This window comes from Pleurodeles waltl, chromosome 3_1, assembly GCF_031143425.1.
Source record: "Pleurodeles waltl isolate 20211129_DDA chromosome 3_1, aPleWal1.hap1.20221129, whole genome shotgun sequence".
In the NCBI taxonomy this organism is placed as follows: Eukaryota; Metazoa; Chordata; class Amphibia; order Caudata; family Salamandridae; genus Pleurodeles; species Pleurodeles waltl.
This window is the reverse complement of record NC_090440.1, coordinates 28,302,235-28,322,549: the sequence shown is the minus strand read 5'-3', so window position 1 is coordinate 28,322,549 and position 20,315 is coordinate 28,302,235. Positions and strand designations below refer to the sequence as shown.

Here is a 20,315-nt window from a genome sequence, read left to right as displayed (position 1 = left end):
CTCCTAGATGCCCCTGCACAGGGGGTCCCATGCCCTGCCTCTTTGCCCTTTCTACTGCCTGATTTGCAGGGCTAACATGCATTGTGTAGAAGCTATGTGCCTCCCTCTTCTTGCACTTGACATTTTGGTATATTTTCCCCTCATGCAACTTACCCTGCATATTGTTGTTTCTTGGTAGTCTGTGTTGTCCTGGCCTGCGATACCAGTGACGATTTCTTCTGGGATGACCGCTGCAACCATCTCTTCCATCTCATCCAGGTCCTCGTGGTGCTGGACTCCCACCTCCAGTCTCCAGTGCTGTCTTCCTGTTCCTTGCCATTTTTTCCTTTGTCCTCCGCTTGCAGTCATGCCAGCATTTCTTGCACTCAGTGACAGTTCTCCTCACCTCTGCCACACTGTTAATCCTGTCCACTATCTGCTGCCCCATTGCCTCTCTCCTTCCAATTGGCAATTTAGAGGTGATGAAGAGTTGATGGTGGTGCTTCGTCACCTCTCTCACCAGTATTTCATGCTCCTATTCAGTGAAACATCACTTTCTCTTTTTCTTGTCTCGCCCCTGGGTCTTGTCACTGTCCTCCTGGCTGGTTCCTGGTTGTCTGGGGTCTCTCCTGGATTTGTGGGTCCATCTTGCCTCTCCTTTGCACTGTTTGCTCCGTTAGCGTCACTTTTTGACGCTATAGCGGGTAAAAATGGCACATTTTGGTTTTGCAACGTGTTTACATTTCTTAAACAGGATTAGAGTCATTTTTCCTGAGTACACGTCATTTTGCTTTACGACAAGGCACAATGGTTAGCGTCAGGAAAAATGACTCTAACCTATTCTTAGCCCCACCCAGCGTCATAGTATAAATATGACACCCGGGTAGTGTTAAAAAAAAACGGCACTAGCCAGTGCAGAACTTTTTGATGCAAAACTGCCTTAGTGCTTCAGAGGGAAGAAGGGCGAAGGGCCTGCAGCTGCTTGGCTCAGAAACTCCAGTACATATGGGATAAATATTCTTCAAAATTCAAAACTGCTTATTTCTTGATGATGCGACCACAACAACACATTTTAGTTTACATATTAAACTATACTATTGCGTTGAGTACAGTTTTTTTAGAAGTGACATATTACAAATATGAACTTAGAAACACACGTGCCTCCAACCCTCCTGCCCTGACGACCACGCTATTAGTGAACCAAGTTGTCATTTGTCCCTTATATGTGATCTAGTTTAAGGGTTCTTCCCCTGTGGTCTAAAAACACCCTGGGGGTCCTCATCACCCACTCAGGGAGTCCACGACTGATTGTAAAAAGAAATTATATGGGCAGATTAATTAAGTACATATACGTAAAAAGCAAAACTGAAAATATTAAAGCATTCTGTAAAGAATCATTAATTTGAAATTGGAAGCTAAATATTATTGTCCCTTATCTTGATTTGTGGGAGCAGCACACGTACAGAAAACAGAACATAGTATTGAAGTAGCACTGGTATGTGCCCAAAAAAAGAGAACATGTATTAGAAGCAAAATAAACACAGTATTATCCTAGTCTAGCATCACGCTTTGTCTTTTAGAAATAAAACTAAACTTTGAAAAGTTAATGATATAAAATATTCCAAATCGTTTGTATTTATTTGTTGTACACTTGTTTTGTGTTTTATTATATGTACGTATGTAAATAATATTTCTACAGCACACGGTAGCAAACTTCTGTACAGGGGCAAAGACAAGCATAAAGTCAACAAGTAATAAGATAGATAGCAGGGGTGTGGAAGGGTAATTCTTTGTGATACAGAGTTCTTCTAAGAGGTGCGTTTTCAACTCTTTCCTGAACTGGAAGAGCACTGGGGAAGACCTGATGGATACCAGGTTGTTGTTCCAGATCCTGGGTGAAGACGCAAAAGATTTTCTGCCTTGCTTTTTCTTTCTTACACGTCTTAGTCTAATGGTGTCCTGGCTTATAATGTGCTGAGAACCACCAGAGATGGTAAGCTTGTCTGAGAGATAAGAGGGGGTTCTGATCAGGATGGCTTTTTAAATGGTGCAGCTGGTTTTAAAAATGTTGTGGACTGTCAAGAAAAACTGGGGAAGACCTGATGGATACAAGGTTGTTGTTCCAGATCCTGGGTGAAGACAGAAAAGATTTTCGGCCTTGCTTTTTCTTTCTTACACGTCTTAGTCTAATGGTGTCCTGACTTATAATGTGCTGAGAACCATCAGAGATGGTAAGCTTGTCTGCAAGATAAGTGGGGGTTCTGATCATGAGGGCTTTTTTTGTAAACGGTGCAGCTGCTTTTTAAAATGTTGTGGACTGTCAAGAAAAACTAATGACATTTCCTCGAGATGTGGGTAATTTGTTTATATTTGCTCAGGCCCTGCAAGGGATGTACCACTGTGCAGTCTGGGAGAACCCGAAGCAGGGTGTTACCACCATCTACGTGTGACAGCACAAGGGCTTAAACAGCAGTTCTGAAGTTGCTTTCAGGAAGAAACTGTTTCAATTTTTTTTAGAAGAGAGAGCTGGTACCAGACTGTCTTTGCGTTCTGAAAATGTGCTCTTTGAGGGTGAGGTTAGTATCCAGGGTGAATCTGATTGACTTGGAATTTAGTGAAGGTTTGGGTTTCGAAGCCCTCAAGGTTCATGTCATTGAGTCAGGTTTATACTGATTCTTGTTCTTTGCATGTAAGAGGAATTCTGTAATGGTTGGCTTGAGCTTCAGGTAGGTGCTGGACGTCCAGGTCTGGGTGATGTGCATACAGTGTTGGATGTCTGAAACCGAGCAGACGTTAACTGAAGTTGTGTATTATGGTCGTACTGGTGAATCTTGATGCTGTTATCTTTGAGCAGAGCACCAAGCAGGTCGATGTAGAGGTTAAAGACGTCCATAATATCAGTAGGCAAGGGTCATCTTCATCTGTGATGAGGAGGGCATTGTTTATAATGCGTATATTACCAATCACTGTGCTGCAGCGTGATCTGAAGCCACACTTGAAGTTGTACAGAAGACAGTTTTGAGGTTCAAATCATAAAGGATGCTTAGGATGGGGTCCCTAGCTTCCAGTAGTGAATCAATGAAGTGTCAAAGAAGTCAAAAGGTTAAGAAATGCTAGTCTATGGCTTTTCTATAGATGGAGTAACATTATAGTCTTTTGCTTCTGTGCAGCACGCACCCTGATCTATAATGTATTTATCTTTTGATGAAGGAAAATAAGTCACTTTGAAAAAAACACATTTGCCTATGATTACAATATGTGGGAAAGTGGAAGCTGGGATATATGCAAGGTTTTGTGGTTTCACAATGTGAAATTAAGCCACTGTACGGTAATCTCTTTCTCATTTTAGATCAAAGCGTAATGAATGGTATTTCTTTTTTTGCAATGCTTAATCAGTGTACTGTATTAAATACATCTGGGCTATGCATCACAAGGATTGGTGGGGGTAATGTATGGGCAGGGTGATATTTTAATACAGAAGCTACAATGAAACAAGAGCACTCACCCTTTGTCACTGCACTGAGACTGTTTGCTCCATGTAGCTAAATATCTTAATTCATGTTGTGCATTCTGGAATTAATGAATTTACTCTCACCCATCCAACTATTGGTCATTCATTCACTGAGCCATGCAGACATGTCTCATATCTCCATACATCCATTCAATGACTTACAAAATTCTATCATGAAAAATGTGTTGTTAAATGCACAGTATTTGCTTTTTTTAAAAAAAAATATGCTCCTTTCCCCTAAAACCTCCCTGCAGTGGCCTTAATAACGCTGTCGGACCCACGACCACGTCGTAGTTTCCATGCATGCCTTTCCCATGAATTTCGCGGCAAAAGCATGCTTAGTAAGGCCATATGTGGAAACGGCATTCGTGGTTGTATTATACAATTCCCCGTTAACCTTAAAAAGGTACCCCACCTGCCCTGAGGCCCAAAACTACCACCACCCCAAATAAGTAAACTACCCAGACTTCCCCCACCTGCCTTGAGCTCTAAAACCTTCCCCCACCCCTAATAACTGATCTACCCCGACCCCCACAACCACCTTAAGACCTAAAAAAAAAACGATTCCCACCCCCGCTCCAAAAAAATAAACTACCCTGACACCCCCACCTGCCATGAGCCCTAACACCTTCTCCCACCCCAATAAGTAAACTTCCCCAACCCACCCTAAGCCCTAAAAATAAACTATCCCGACCCCCTCCTCTCGTGCCCCTAACAAATAAACTACCCTGACCCCCCGACCCACCCTAAGCCCTAAATCCACCCCCACCGCTAAAGACTACCCCTAAACCCTGCCCCATTTACCTCACCACGTTCTCTCCCAATCCTTCCTCCTCTCCTCCCTCCCTCCTCCAGCCCTTCCTTAAACATTCCCCACCCCTAAAAAATAAACCACCCCACCCCCACTCCTAAAAAACAATTTACCCCGAACCCCCACCCAACCTAAGCCCTAAAAAATAAACTTCCCCAACCCTGTCCCTAAAATAAAAAAATAAAAAAAATAACAGCCCTAAATCCCCCCACTCATAAAAACTATCCCCCAAACCCTCACACGTCCTTTACCGATCCACTAAACTGCTCTCGGCCTTCTTCTCTAGCTTAACCACGCATATGCGTAGTTTAGCACATCCATGGTTAAGGCAGAGAAAAAGAGTCGTTGTTCAGGCAAGCGTTGTTACGCTTGTGTGGAAAACACCTGCGTTGCTGACGACCTGTTTAGGACTTTTCCCTATACAATGTACCTTCTACCCTTACAAGAGGAAAACAGAGAGAGTGAAGCTGTGATTATATGAGCATGATTTGATTTCTAAAAGCAGGCTCATGGAAACAAAAGTAAAGAATGATCCTTGTCGGGAGGGGCCTAATGCACTTACTCACATGCACTTGAAAAGGATAGGTGAGCTTTGCCTCCACATCCCTCGGTTAAGTTAAGAATTAGTACTGCCAACATTTCTGCATTTCAATTCCGAACGCATACGAACAAAAGCACGCACAAACATGCACTTCTGTATGCTTATGTTCGCATGCGTTAGCACTTTAAAGTCAGGCCTATTGGTACTTACAATCTATTTTCCTTTGCCTGTGGACGGAAATTGACTTTTTATGTTTTAATTGCTTGGGTAAAATCCGGATTTTTGTATCTGATTGTGGGAAACGATGTAGTTAATTACTGGTGTGCTATTAGGTAATATTGTTTTTCACATAGACTGCATATGTATTGTTTGCCTTCTGTAATTCAATAAATCTTACTTTCATGTGTAAAAAAAAAGCTGAAACTCACATCATTGGTGTGGTAAGTTGTTAGAAGATATATTTTTCCTAGCTTCAACTGATGCAGCTCCCTTCCACTGAAATCTTAGTGTAACGAGACATTGTTACTCTTCCTCCAGGTACGCATTCACGAACACCTCGGGACAGCCAACAATCCTCCCTAAACCAGACTCCACACAAGACATCGGGCAGAGATACGGACTCAGTAGCCTGGATATTGTCAAAATCAACAAACTATATGATTGTGGTAAGGGCTTGGTGTCTTAGCTGTCACTGTGAATTGTAGTCTTCTTTATCCAACTGATTGCTCACAGAAAGGGAAATCATTCAAAAGAGACATTGGTAGTAGAGTGCACTTCAAAATCTAATTTAGAAACAAGCATTGGTAGAGCCAATAGTTCTGACCTTCGCAAGCAGCAATGTTTCTTGTGCATTGGTTTTTGTTTTTTTCACCCTTTTTTGCAAGTTTGCCTCTTTTTGCAAGCAACAGAAGCAGAAATAAAAAGACAAAAAATTTAAAAAAAAAAAAAAAAGAATTAAACATGCCACCTCCTAAATGTGGCGGCTACAGAATTGTAATTTTTAAAAAAATCAAAGACTAAGGGGGTCATTCTGACCCTGGCGGTAAATACCGCCATGGCGGAGGTTGGCGGTGCTCCGCCGGGCATTCTGACCGCGGCGGTACAGCCGCGGCCAGAAGCGGAAAGCCGGCGGTGTACCGCCGACTTTCCGCTGCCCATGGGAATCCGCCATGGCGGCGCAGCTTGCTGCGCCGCCATGGGGATTCTGACACCGCATACCGCCATCCTGTTCCTGGCGGTTCGCCCGCTGGGAACAGGATGGCAGTATGGGGTGCCGTGGGGCCCCTGGGGGCCCCTGCAGTGCCCATGCCAATGGCATGGGCACTGCAGGGGCCTCCGTAAGAGGGCCCCACAAAGAATTTCAGTGTCTGCTTTGCAGACACTGAAATTCGCGACGGGTGCAACTGCACCCGTCGCACCTTCCCACTCCGCCGGCTCCATTCTGAGCCGGCGTCCTCGTGGGAAGGGTGTTTCCCGCTGGGCTGGCGGGCGGACTTTCGGCGGTCGCCCACCAGCCCAGTGGGAAACCCAGAATGACCGCCGCGGTCTTTTGACTGCAGTACGGTCTTCTGGCGGTTCCCGCTTGGCTGGCGGCTACCGCCGCCCGCCAAGCTTAGAATCAGGGCCAAAATCTTAAAATGGATCATGACCTGGTGTACCTATTTGTTCCATAGATGTCAGTAAGAACAGGTTACTTACCTTCAGTAACGCTTTTTCTGGTGGATACACTGACTACCTGTGGATTCCTCACCTTATGAATTCGATCCTTGCGCCAGCATTCGACGGAAAGTCTTCTTCCTAGCTGTCTACGTCGACGAGGACGTCATAATGGCACGGCTCCGCGTGACTCCGTCTGACGTCAATGTGCCAATAAGAGGTCCCCGTCGGCGTACTAGCTTCAGTTTCACCTCACTTTTTTTGTGCCTTTAAAGCAAATAGGAGTAAACCGACCATGAAAATTGATAAATAAAATAGAAAGATATACACACACAAAAACCTTGATCATTTAACCAATCCATTCTTATTGAGAGCTGGAATACATAAATATACAAAATAAATAGAGCAATATCACTATATACATATAAATATACATATATATGCGCTTTCATATATATAAATATAAAAATATAAGAATAAATATTAATCTAAATACTGCAAGATAAGAGTGTAACCAGGCAGGCAACGGGGAGGCGGGAGGGACCGTGAGGAATCCACAGGTAGTCAGTGTATCCACCAGAAAAAGCGTAACCGAAGGTAAGTAACTTGTTCTTCTGATGGATACAACTACCTGTGGATTTCTCACCTTATTAATAGAGTCCCAAGCAGTACCGCACTCGGTGGTGGGTGCCCACCTGATTACACTAAGAAATCTTGCAATACCGATCGAGCAAAGTGACCGTCCCTCCTCATCTCAGAGTCTAAACAGTAATGTTTCACGAAAGTATGGAGGGACGCCCAAGTTGCCGCTTTACATATATCCATCAATGGAACTCCCCTCGCCAAAGCCGAGGATGCGGATTTAGCCCTAGTAGAGTGGGCCCTGATACCTTCAGGAGGGACCTTTTTTGCCAAAGAGTAACAGATCTTTATACACAAGATGACCCACCTGGAGAGTGTCCTTTTCTGTACAGCTCTGCCCTTTTGTTGACCAGCATACCCAACAAACAGCTGCTCATCCAAACGAAAGTCTTTAGTTCTTTCGAGATAAAAACTCAGGGCTCTCTTAGGGTCCAACCTATGGAGTCTCTCTTCTTCTTTAGACGGATGGGGAGGAGGGTAAAAAGCAGGAAGAGTGATATTCTGCCCTAAATGAAAAGGGGTGACAACTTTCGGCAGAAAAGCAGCCCTGGTTTTTAAAACCACTTTATCAGGGAAAAACACAGTGAAAGGAGGCTTAACGGAGAGCGCCTGAAGCTCCCCAATCCTCCTAGCAGAAGTAATTGCGATCAAGAAAACAGTCTTGAAGGCTAAATATCTCAATGGACATGAATGCATGGGCTCGAAAGGCGAACCCATTAAGAATGTTAAAACAAGATTTAAGTTCCACTGAGGCATGTGAAAAGGAGTAGGAGGAAAGCTATTCACCAAACCCTTAAGGAACCTATGTACAATGGGAGACTTAAATAAAGACGGCTAATCCGGAAGGCAAAGAAACGTCGACAGGGCTGCCAAATAACCCTTAACTGTAGCTATAGCACAGCCTTTCTTCGCCAAACTGAGAACAAACAAAAGTACATCTGAAAGATGGGCCTTTAAAGGATCTTTTTGGTTCTCCCAACACCACAACACAAATTTTGCCCACCTTCCGGCATAAATACACTTAGTGGAGTGTCGCCTGGACGATAGTATAACATCCACTACATCCTGTGGGAGAGAAAAAGAACTCAGGTTGCCCCGTTCAATCTCCAGGCATGAAGGTGCAGGCTCTGGAGGTGGGGGTGTAGAACCTGCCCCTGCAATTGAGAGAGGAGATCTGCCCTGAGCGGGAGACGGAACGGAGGGCCCTGAGAGAGTTGAAGTAGGTCTGTATACCATACCCTTCTCGGCCAGTCCGGTGCTACCAATATGACTTGGGCCCGGTCTTGATGAACCTTCCTCAAAACCCAAGGAATCAAGGGTATGGGGGGAAACACGTAAAGCAACTGGCCGTTCCAGGACATCTGAAACGCGTCCCCCAACGCCCCTTGCTTCGGATACTGGAGGCTGCCGAATAACGGGCAATGCGCCTTCTCCCGAGTGGCAAATAAATCCACCTGAGGAGTAACCCACATCTCGAAGATGTGGAGGACTAGATCCGGATGGAGACGCCACTCGTGATCTAATGAGAAGTGACGACTGAGAACGTCCGCACGTACATTCAACACTCCGGCCAAATGATTTGCCGTCAAGCAAATCTGATGGTCCTGAGCCCAGGACCAGAGTTGTAGGGCTTCTCGGCAAAGAAGATACGACCCCACTCCTCCCTGCTTGTTTATATACCACATTGCGGTAGTGTTGTCCGTCAGGATCTGAACTGACTGACCGCGAAGGGAAGGGAGGAAGGCCTTGAGCGCCAAACGTACAGCCCGCAATTCCAACAGATTGATATGCAAGGATAAGTTACTTACCTGTAAATCCTAGTTCTCTTCCAGGGGTATCCTCATCAAAGTCATAAACATTGAATATTCCCGCCCTTGTGCGGGGACCCCGGAGCATATATATAAAATACATACATATTATCATGTGTAAAACAGCAATGCAGGCTATAATCATAAATAGGCTAAAATGCTTTATTTCTATGAAGTTTTTTTTTTTTTTTTTTTTTATATTATAAAATCACAATAGATCATAAATATCTACCTAAGCCCCCAAAAACTGGACTTAGGGAAGTAAACAGCAGTAAATAGCAGAGAAAAATAGAAAAAACTACATTGAAAAACAATGAAGCATTCTTAGCCAATAGGCTGCATGCAGGTTAACACAGGAGAACCATAAAAACTTTGGCACCGTGCCTTTAAGACCCTGAGCACCTCCAGTATCCCACCATGCCTCAGGGGTGAAGGGAAGGTGACAGTTGGTTCACAGTTAGGTCAGTACTTTTTTACGGTGACAATCTGTGTAACTGATCAGAAAGATAATCTGTCCTGCACTTCCAGGAGACTTGAGTCCGGGGAGGAGGGTGGGTTGTTTATGACTTTGATGAGGATACCCCTGGAAGAGAACTAGGATTTACAGGTAAGTAACTTATCCTTCTCTTCCAGGGGATCCTCATCAATAGTCATAAACATTGAATAGATTAGCAAGCCCATCCCTAAACTCTGCGGACTGTCTGAAAGAAGTGCAGGAAAAGATATATATTCATGCAAATAGATTTCTAAGAGAGGCCTGCCCCACCTGGGCATCCGCTCTTGCATCCGAGTCTAAACAGTAATGCTTAGTAAAGGTATGCACAGACTTCCATGTAGCAGCCTTACAAATCTCGGAAATTGGTACATTGTTAAGGAGGGCAGCAGTAGCCGCTTTTCCCCTTGTGGAATGCGCTTTTGGCCTAGCCAGTAATCTCTTATTAGCCAGTTGGTAAGAGTTAACAATACAAGACACAATCCATCTTGATATCGTTCGTTTAGACGCTGCCTCTCCTGTTCTTAAATGACCATAATTTAGAAACAAATGGTTAGAATGTCTAATCGGTTTTGTTTTGTCCAAATAGAATTTCAGCACTCTTTTCAAGTCTAAGGAGTGCAATGCTTTCTCAGCCGGAGTCTCCGGCTTGGGAAAGAAAGTCGGTAAAGATATAGTCTGATTGATATGGAATTCTGACACCACCTTCGGAAGGAAAGATGGGTGAGTTCGCAGAACCACTCTATTATCGTGAAAAACCGTGTACGGTTCTCTGCAAGACAGAGCCTGAATTTCGCTGACCCTCCTCGCTGAAGTAACGGCCACCAAAAAAGCCGTCTTCCACGTAAGGTGCTGTAAAGAGGCCTTGTGGATAGGTTCAAAAGGAGGGCCCATAAGTTTTGACAGGACTACATTCAGTTCCCATGGAGGAGAAGGTCTCCGAATGGGAGGAAAAACCTTTTTCAAGCCTTCTAAAAAATCCTTGACTACAGGTATCGTAAAGAAGGATTCCTGAGAAGGCTACTTACGATACGCTGTAATTGCAGACAAATGAACCTTAATAGAAGATACCTGCAGCCCAGACTTCGCCAGATGAAGTAAATAGGATAGTATGACGTCCTCCTGAGCTCGTATGGGATTTATACCTTGTTGAGAGCACCAGATGTAAAATCTCTTCCACTTAAAAGCGTAAGAACGCCGCGTGGAAGGTCGTTTTGACTCTTTCAAGATGCTCATGCACTCCTGTGAGAGCCCTAGGTGCCCATACTGTAGGAATTCAGGAGCCATGCTGTCAAGCTCAGAGAGGGAAGGTTGGGATGTAGGATTCTGCCTTCCATTCTGCTCAGGAGATCCGGTCTGCACGGCAACCTCCTGTGAGGTCTTTCCGATAAGTTGAGTAGGTCCGTGTACCAGAATTGGCGGGGCCATTGTGGCGCTATCAGAATCATTCTGGTTCTGGAGTTGTAAAATTTGTTGATTACTGCCGGTATGAGGGGAATCGGTGGAAAGGCGTAGAGAAATGTCCCTGACCAGTTGATCAACAGGGCATTCCCTTGAGATCCCGGACGGCAGAACCTGGATGCGAAGTCTGGGCATTTCTTGTTTGTTTCGTCTGCAAAGAGATCCAACTGAGGTCGACCCCATTGACCGAAGATGTCCTCGACGACTTCGTCGTGTAGCACCCAGTCGTGCGCGTCTTCCAGATGTCTGCTCAGGAAATCTGCCTCTACGTTTTGCTGACCTGGCAGGTGTACCGCTGTGATAGACATTCCCCTGGCCAGGAGCCAATGCCATATCGTTTGGGATTCTCGAGACAGAGGTAGTGATCTTGTTCCCCCCTGTTTGTTCAGGTAATACATTGTGGTTGTATTGTCTGTCTGAATTAGGATAGATTTCCCCTGAACCAATGGAGAGAAAGATTTGAGAGCCAGATGGACTGCTCTGAGTTCCAGTAGATTTATGTAATAGTTATTTTCCTTGTCGGACCACAGACCCTGAGCTTGGAAGGAACCCAGATGAGCACCCCAACCCTGAAGAGACGCATCCGTTACCAGAGTGTCGACTGGAATTGTCTGGTGAAACGGAGAACCTATCGACAGGTGAGGTCTGTGCATCCACCATTGTAGTGATTGAAAAGCCACTGCTGGTAGTCGAACTCTGTCCTCCCAGTGACCAGTCTTTTGGCTCCAATTGTTCTCTAATGCCTCCTGAAGGGGCCTCATGCGTAGCCTGGCATTCGGGACAATGAAGATGCATGAAGCCATGGAGCCCAGAAGCGATGTCACCTGACGAGCTGTAGGTGCATCGGCTGTTAATAGTTGTTGACACTTCCTGTGGATTGATAAAAGTCGTTCCTCCGAAGGATACACTCTTTGGAGCTCTGTGTTTAGTATCGCTCCCAGGTAGTGGAGGTTTTGTGTTGGAATCAAGGTTGACTTGTCGTGGTTGATTTGAAGACCTAGAGACTCGAAAGTTCTTAGAACGATATCTCGATGTTTTCTCGCCTGATCCGGAGATGAGGCCTTCACTAGCCAGTCGTCCAGGTAGGGGTAGACGAATATTTTTTGTCTTCGAAGGTGTGCCGCTACCACTGCTACACATTTTGAAAAGACTCGGGGTGCAGACTTCAGGCCGAATGGAAGGACTCTGAATTGGTAGTGCTGTGACGCTATCTGGAAACGTAAAAATTTCCGATGTTTGGTTGCTATTGGGATGTGAAAATATGCATCCTGTAGGTCGATGGAGCACATCCAGTCTCCCTGATGCAGTTGCGGGACAATCTGGTGAAGGGCTAGCATCCTGAACTTTTGTTTTCTTATGTACTTGTTCAGGAGCCGTAAGTCCAGAATTGGCCTGAAGAGGCCCTGTTGACCTTTTTTCGCCACCAGAAAGTAACGGGAGTACACCCCTTTTCCTTTTTGTGCCGGAGGAACCTTTTCTACAGCTTTCTTTTGTAGGAGTGCGAGAACTTCCTTGCGTAGCAGGCTGAGATTAGAAGGAAAACACCTTGCTGGCGGCAAGTGTGGAGGAGGTTTTTTGAAAAGGAGAGAATAGCCATGTTCGACAATATTGAGCACCCATTTGTCTTTTGTGATTGAGTGCCACTCGCGAAGATGATGCGTAACACTTCCCCCCACCGGAGTGGTGCACAGTGCTGAGGGAAGCAATGCCTCATTGCTTTGATGGTGTCTTTGCTGTAGACTGTTGAGGTCTACTTGACCCTCTGTCTCTTGTGGGTCTACGTGCCTGAAACAGGGGACGTCCCTGTCGTTGTTGTGGCCTCTGAGACCAGTGAGGGGTTTGAACCCTCTGCTGGAATGGTCGTCTGTCATACGGCCTGTACCTCCGCCTGAAGTCTTTTTTACGTTCCAGGCCCACTGCCCTCATCGTGTCGACTTCCGTTTTCATTCGGGCCATCTCTTCATCCGCGTGGGTACCGAACAACGAACTCCCGCTGAATGGGAGGTTCAAAATGCGCTGCTGTGCTTCCTGTTTCAGACCCGTGAGCCGTAGCCAGGAAGACCTCCTAGCGCAGATTCCGTGCGCATACCCATGCGCAGCCAAATCCGCCCCGTCCGCCGCCGCGCTGATGACCTGGTTAGATACTAGGCCCCCTTCCTGCAAGATTTCCTGGAAGTCCTGTCTATCTTCCCTGGGCAACTTTTCTGTAAATCTGTGGAGTGAGTCCCACAGAGAGCGGTCATATCTGCCCAGAAGTGCTGAGGCGCTGGAGACCTTCATAGCAGATGCCGCCGTACCGCACATCTTTCTCCCCAGAGAGTCTAGGTGTCTGCTCTCCTTATCCGGGGGGACTGTGGAAGATGATGCCACAGAGTGTGTTTTTCTGGCTGCGGCTAAGATCACAGAGTCCGGTGGCGGATCCTTCCGCAGGAATAAAGGATCTTGTTCCGGAGCTTTGTATTTCTTTTGAATCCTAGCCGGGGCAGACTTGAGAGTGGCTGGAGACAGAAAAGTGTCCATAGTCGGTTGCAGCAAACCCGGTACTAGTGGCAGCAGTTTTCTCGAGACTGATCTGTGTTGTAGGGTCTCAAAGGTAACTGAGGATGAGGTGGCCGGCTCCGGTACCTCAATATTTAGCTTCTGCGCTCCCCTTAGAAGAACCTCATTAAAAGTGGTGATATCATCCACCGGGGAAATCCTAGCAGGTGGAGAATCTGTGAGTGTGGGGGAGTAGCGCCCAACAGACGATCCTGAAGAAGACCAAGAAGGTGATCTTCTGCGTGGTGTTCGTGACCTGGTTCTCCTTCGGGAACGGGACCTGCTCCGAGAGGCTGTAGCAGAGTGTGCAGGTCTTGTGGTCGGCTGACGAGAAGCAGAACGAGCCCGTCCTGCTCTAGCTGTAGGCGATGGCGTTCTCGGTAATGAGGCAGTAGGAGAATACATCCTAGAGTATTGTGAATCCGGGGATGCTGCCGGTCTATTCAGGCTCTCTAACCATCTGGGTGATAGAGTGATGGGAGAAACATGCCCCGATGCTCTGGAATGGGATGATGCACTCCTTATAGAGACCACCGGTGAGGGAGCTTTGTCCGCTGGCTCTACTGCCTGTGACACAGCTGAAGGTTGTGTCGACGTCGATTGCATCCTCGACGTCGAAGGTTGCGATGGCTGATCTGTTCTCGACGTCGAAGGTCTTGACGTCGGAGGTCTTGCCGTCGAGTGTCTTGACGCCGATCGCCTATCGCGGGACCTGGACCTACTCGCCGTCGTGTGTCTCGACGTTGAGTGGCAAGTGGTCGACGGCGGATGTTCATGCCGTCGAGGTGCTTTTGGTGTCGTGTCCTTCGACGCCAAGGGGTGAGACGTTCTCAACGGCGAACGGGAGCGCCGGAGATGGCTCGACGCCGAACGGCGGCCTGCCGTCGACGGAGATGTACCCCTGTGTCCATGCTTCGACGTTTTGTCCCTCGACGTCGGTCTGGTCGCCGTCGACGGCGATCTATGCCGGTGAGACGGTGGTGCCGATGACGTCGATGGAGAACAAACAGGCACAATCCTACCTGTCGACGTCGATCGGGCCATTCCTTCTGCTGTAGGTCTGGGAAGTGAAGAGGATGTTGACTTTTTCCTCTCCTGAAGCCCATGTAGCCTGATCTTCTCTCTGTCTTTGAGAGTCCTCCTTGACATGTTCTTACAATACTTGCAGGTGTCAGGACAGTGACTCTGTGGCAGGCAGACAATACACAGAGAGTGTGGGTCTGACTGGGCTTTCTTCTTCCCACAAGAAGGACATTTTACAAAAAGAGATGGCATTTTCTGTCAAAAAAGACTTCCAAACTCAGACAAAAGATGTTATCTGTCGAGTAAATAGGAAAAACACTATTTTTAAGGATTTTTCTGAAGAAAAACTCAGAAAAACTGAGAGCTCAATGCTCCAGGATCCTCTCAGAAGAAGCCGGAAAAAAGAACTGACCTAACTGTGAACCAACTGTCACCTTCCCTTCACCCCTGAGGCATGGTGGGATACTGGAGGTGCTCAGGGTCTTAAAGGCACGGTGCCAAAGTTTTTATGGTTCTCCTGTGTTAACCTGCATGCAGCCTATTGGCTAAGAATGCTTCATTGTTTTTCAATGTAGTTTTTTCTATTTTTCTCTGCTATTTACTGCTGTTTACTTCCCTAAGTCCAGTTTTTGGGGGCTTAGGTAGATATTTATGATCTATTGTGATTTTATAATATAAAAAAAAAAAAAAAAAAAAAAACTTCATAGAAATAAAGCATTTTAGCCTATTTATGATTATAGCCTGCATTGCTGTTTTACACATGATAATATGTATGTATTTTATATATATGCTCCGGGGTCCCCGCACAAGGGCGGGAATATTCAATGTTTATGACTATTGATGAGGATCCCCTGGAAGAGAACATCTGTTCCACTGGAGACCAACGACCCTTGATCTCCAGGTCCCCCAGATGAGCTCCCCACCCTAGAGTGGAAGCATCCGATATCACTGTGGCCACCGGAGGTGGTAGTGAAAACGGTTTTCCTTGGGAAAGGTTGCCGTCCACTGTCCACCAATGAAGATCCGCTACAGCGTCCCTGGAGATCTTTATTGAATCCCTGAGATCCCCCTTGTGCTGGAACCACTGTCTGCGGAGACACCACTGAAGAGCCCACATATGCCAGCGAGCATGAGTGACCAACAGAATGCAAGAAGCAAACAGACCTAGCAGGAGTAAGACTTTGAGGACTGGAACTGCCGCTCCTCTTTGAAACAAAGGAATCAGCGCCTGAATGTCCCGTACCCGCTGAGGCGGGGGTAGGCCCGAAACCTTGTTGTGTCCAATACTGCCCCTATGAACAGGAGGCGTTGAGAGGGCTCCAGGCGAGATTTGGGTACGTTCACCGAAAAACCCAGATCGAAAAACAACTGCGTTGTCATTCACAGATGAGACAACACAATCTCTGGAGACTTGGCTTTGATCAACCAATCGTCCAGGTAGGGAAACACCGCTACCTCCCTCTTTCTGAGATGTGCTGCAACAACTGCCATCACCTTTGTGAAGACCAGGGGTGCTGAAGTAAAGCACCCCTGGTCCAAAACCAAACCAAACGGGAGGACCGCAAACTGGTAATGTTGCGATCCGACCACAAAACGATACTTCCTGTGCGACTTGATTATGGGAACATGAAAGTACGCGTCCTGCAAGTCGACAGACACAGTGCAGTCTCCTTCGTTCAACGCCAACAGAACCTGCGCTAGGGTCAGCATTTTGAATTTTTCCTGCTTGAGGAACAAATTCAATATCCTCAAGTCTAGGATCGGCCTTAGACGACCGTCCACTTTGGGAATCAGGAAATATCTTGAATAACACCCCTGACCCCTTTCCTGCAACGGTACCAACTCTATAGCGCCCTTTGCCAACATGACTACAACCTCCTGTTGCAACAACAGAAGATGTTCTTCTGAACAAAAGGAGGGGCGGGGAGGGAAGGGAGGAGGAAACTCCTGAAAGGGGAGAGCATAGCCCTTTTCCACAATTCCTAGCACCCACGAGTCTGTTGTAATTGACCTCCATTGCTGCAGAAAAAGACTCAATCTTCCCCCTACAGGAGAAGTGTGACTGATAAAGTGGGGAAAACTAGGGCTGCTTCTGCTGTTGTCCACCAGAGGAGGATGAAGAAGAAGAGAGCTGATGGGCTGGACCTCTAACCCTACCCCTACCTCGCTCTCTGAAGGCACGATAGGGCGGGTTGGCAGGTTGTTGGGCATAAGATTGAGACCTACGAAAGGCAGAACCTCTAGCAAACCCTCGAAACCTACGAAAAGGCCTGTACAATGTAGCAGAAGGGGTCTGCAAACCCAGGGACTTAGCTGTAGCCCGACAGTCCTTAAACCGTTCAAGGGCAGAGTCTGCCTTGTCCCCAAACAGCTTTTCCCCATCAAATGGAAGGTCCAATAAAGTGGATTGTACATCCGACGAGAAGCCCGAAGAACTTAGCCAGGCATGCCTTTTCGTAGCCACCGATGTTCCCATGGCCCTGGCAATAGAATCTGTAGTATCCAGGCCAGATTGAATAATCTGCTGTGCAGCAGCTTGCGCATCCAAGAAAAGGGCCCCAAAAGATTTTTGCACTTCCTGTGGCAGATCTTTTGCCATCTCCTTAGCAGAGTCCATTAGGGCATTAATGTATCTGCCTAGCACACAAGTGGAATTGGTAGCTTTCAGGGCCATGCTGCAAGAGGAGAAAACTTTCTTCGAGGATTGCTCCATCCTCTTGGATTCTCTGTCTGTTGGAACACCAGGGAATGTACCAGGGGCAGATTTAGCAGAACATGACGCCTGAACCACCAAACTCTCCGGAGTCAAGTGACGAGATAGAAAAACTGGATCTCCTGGGGCACTCCTATGCCTTCTCGCCACTGCCCTGTTCACCGCAGGAGACGTCACCGGCTTTCTCCACAAGTCCATAATAGGCTCAGTCAAAGCCTCATTAAAAGGCAACAAAGGGTCAGCACTGGAGGAAGAAGGATGAAGAACCTCTGTGAGCAGGTTAGTCTTAACTTCTGCCGTGGACAAAGGCAAATCCAGATAGTCAGCTGCCTTCCTCACCACCGCATGGAAAGAGGAGGCCCCCTCAGTAAACTCCTCCGGAGAAGCAATGTCCCACTCCGGGGAAGTATCCAAACCACTTGCAGTGGCTAGTCCCTGGAAATCATCAGAAGGCTCTATCTCACCTTCCTCAAGCCTTCTGTATTCCTCTTCCTCCCGAAGCCTCAACGCCTTCCTTCGAGATCTTAAATGCATCACCAGAGCCGGCGTCGACAAAGACTCCATCGACGCAGATGATCTCAGACCTTGAACCGGTTCCGGAAGGCTCCCGGATTCAACCGGCGCCGGCCCGAAGTCGGCAGATGACCTCCTCGACACCGAATGTACAGAAGGAGATGGCGCCGGTCTGGTTTAGGCCACCAATGACGCCGGATGGCGCGGAAAAGGAGTCGGACGAGAAGCCGACGGATCCACGGTCCCAGGCGAAGGACTCCTGCCAGGGGAAAACCCCGGTGCCGAACCACCAGGCTCTGTAGGGCAGAAGGGCATGAATGGAGCAGCCCTGTACGACGCCGGCGAGCCCAAATTGAATGCCAATGGCCCATTGGGACCCGCCGGTGCACCAGCAGGGGCCATGGATTGAAAAACAGCAACAATCGCATTCAAAAATGCGGCCGGATCCGTCCCTGGAGTCGGGAAAGCCGGATACTGCTGTGTAGACGTCTGGGGAACATCAGGATCCCTCGGCGCCGGTGAGAAGCGAGGACTACCTTGAGTGACCTCATAAACTGAAGGCGCCGGTGACAACCCCGGACTCTCCGGCTGAGGCGTGACCGTAGGACTCATCTCCCACGTCTTCTGGCGCCGTGACGAACGAGATCTCGACCTCGAACGACTCCTCGATCGGCTCCGCTCCGAACGGCGTCGAGAGTCATGACAGCGCCGAGAGTCATGATGACGCCGCTTCTTATGTTTCTTGGGAGAAGCATGGGAAGAAACCTTCTTGTGTTCCTTCTTCTTTGCCTTGGCCAAGAAGAGCTTCGCTTCACGTTCCTTCAGAGCTTTCGGATTCATGCTCTGGCACGAAGAACACCCTTCCACATCATGCTCGGAGCTTAAACACCAAATACAATCCGAATGGGGGTCGGTCACTGACATCCGACCCCGCATTCTCTACACGGCTTAAACCCGGACTTCTTCGGAGGCGACATTGTAACTTCAAGAGATCGCTACAGTAACCAACAGGCCAGGAAGAAAAAAACATTGGAGTCGAATGCACGGAAAAAAGAAAAACTGACGCTAGTACGCCGACGGGGACCTCTTATTGGCACTTTGACGTCAGACGGAGTCACGCGGAGCCGTGCCATTATGACGTCCTCGTCGACGTAGACAGCTAGGAAGAAGACTTTCCGTCGGATGCTGGCGCAAGGATCGAATTCATAAGGTGAGGAATCCACAGGTAGTTGTATCCATCAAAATAATGCTCTACTGCTGTTGTTAAGCATCATCCAAAATAGTAATTTTAAACTGTGGTGTTTCCAATCAGATTACTGCCATGCTTCAATATGTTGCTCTCTTTTACCTCAGTTACTGTTTCTCTTCCCATAACGTCCACATTTACAGATGCCTGTCACTGCACCTCTCTCCTTATTCAGTTGCTGCACTGAAAATTTGCTTGCTGAATATCTCCAAGCAGCATCTAACAGCATGTAAACATAGAGGTGCCAATGAAAATCAGCATTCCAATGAGCGATAAACTTTGAAATAATCCTACACAGCTTTATTGTGCATCATTTTAATGTTACGGTACATTTGACTGATTACACATTTCTACAGCTGTTTGTGAAGGAACCTAAATGTCAAATACAATTCTTTCCATCCCGGTATACGTGTATAGCTGTGTTGAGGGAAACAACCTACTTTGCAAGTAGTTGCTCTCGCTAAAAATATCAACTCTGAGCATAATTACCTGTCTATGCGGTATTATAACACCAATGCCGGTTCCAAACTTCACAGGTGCTTAATAATGGTCAGGTATCCCAGCACAGATCTGCATTATGAAGGAGAAAATAAATTATGAATATATGTAAAAATATAAAACATAATCACCGCGAAATTTTTGAAAATCCAGGTGCGCTAATAAAACACATAACACATTTATCATTATTGCAGTATGTCGGTCACAACACTAGTGGAGAGAGGAAAGACGGAATCACATTCTAATCATATGCCAATTGCCACAAATAAATTGAATCTAGCGGTACAGATGACTTCATTTATACCTAAAAACAAACCATCCCTTAAAACAAAACACTGGTATAATCCACCCATAATGTAATGCGGATAAGGATAAATTACTTACCTGTAAATCCTAGTTCTCTTCCAGGGGTATCCTCATCAAAGTCATAAACATTGAATATTCCGCCCCCGTGCGGGGATCCCGGAGCATATGTAAAACCACACATGTATAAGTATGAAATATATATGAAAAAATAACATTTTCAGTAGATAATTTTCATACAAGAATCATGTATACATGTGCACAATAGCAATGCAGTCTATGTTGATAAACAGGCTAAAATGCTTTATTTCTATGGAGTTTCTTTTTTTTTTTAATGCATTAACACTCTCCATTATAATAAAAAAACCTTCTGAAGCCCAATTGGAAGGCACAGAAAATACAAGCAACACCTCTGAAAAGAGAAAAACGACATTGAAAATAACAGAGCATTATTAGCCAATAGGCTGCATGCAAGTCAATACAGCAGAACCACAAAATTTGGCACCGTGCCTTTAAGACCCTGAGCACCTCCAGTATCCCACCATGCCTCAGGGGTGAAGGTGAGGTGACAGTTGGTTC

The 20,315-nt window shown here is 46.6% G+C and overlaps 1 protein-coding gene and 1 long non-coding RNA gene across 2 annotated transcripts in view; one reads left to right on the top strand and one right to left on the bottom strand.

Moving 5' to 3' along the window:
- Window positions 1–20,315, top strand: part of LOC138283715 (embryonic protein UVS.2-like) — a 630,013-nt gene that overhangs the window by 413,606 nt on the left and 196,092 nt on the right. The window contains exon 8 of the mRNA XM_069221759.1: window positions 5,380–5,507. Within this exon, the coding sequence (XP_069077860.1) occupies window positions 5,380–5,507 (128 nt within the window). The remainder of the gene's footprint in view (window positions 1–5,379; window positions 5,508–20,315) is intronic.
- LOC138283716 (uncharacterized) overlaps window positions 19,433–20,315 on the bottom strand; it is a 270,018-nt gene continuing 269,135 nt past the window's right edge. Inside the window, exon 3 of the long non-coding RNA XR_011201293.1 lies at window positions 19,433–19,505. This is a non-coding gene — a long non-coding RNA (uncharacterized lncRNA). The remainder of the gene's footprint in view (window positions 19,506–20,315) is intronic.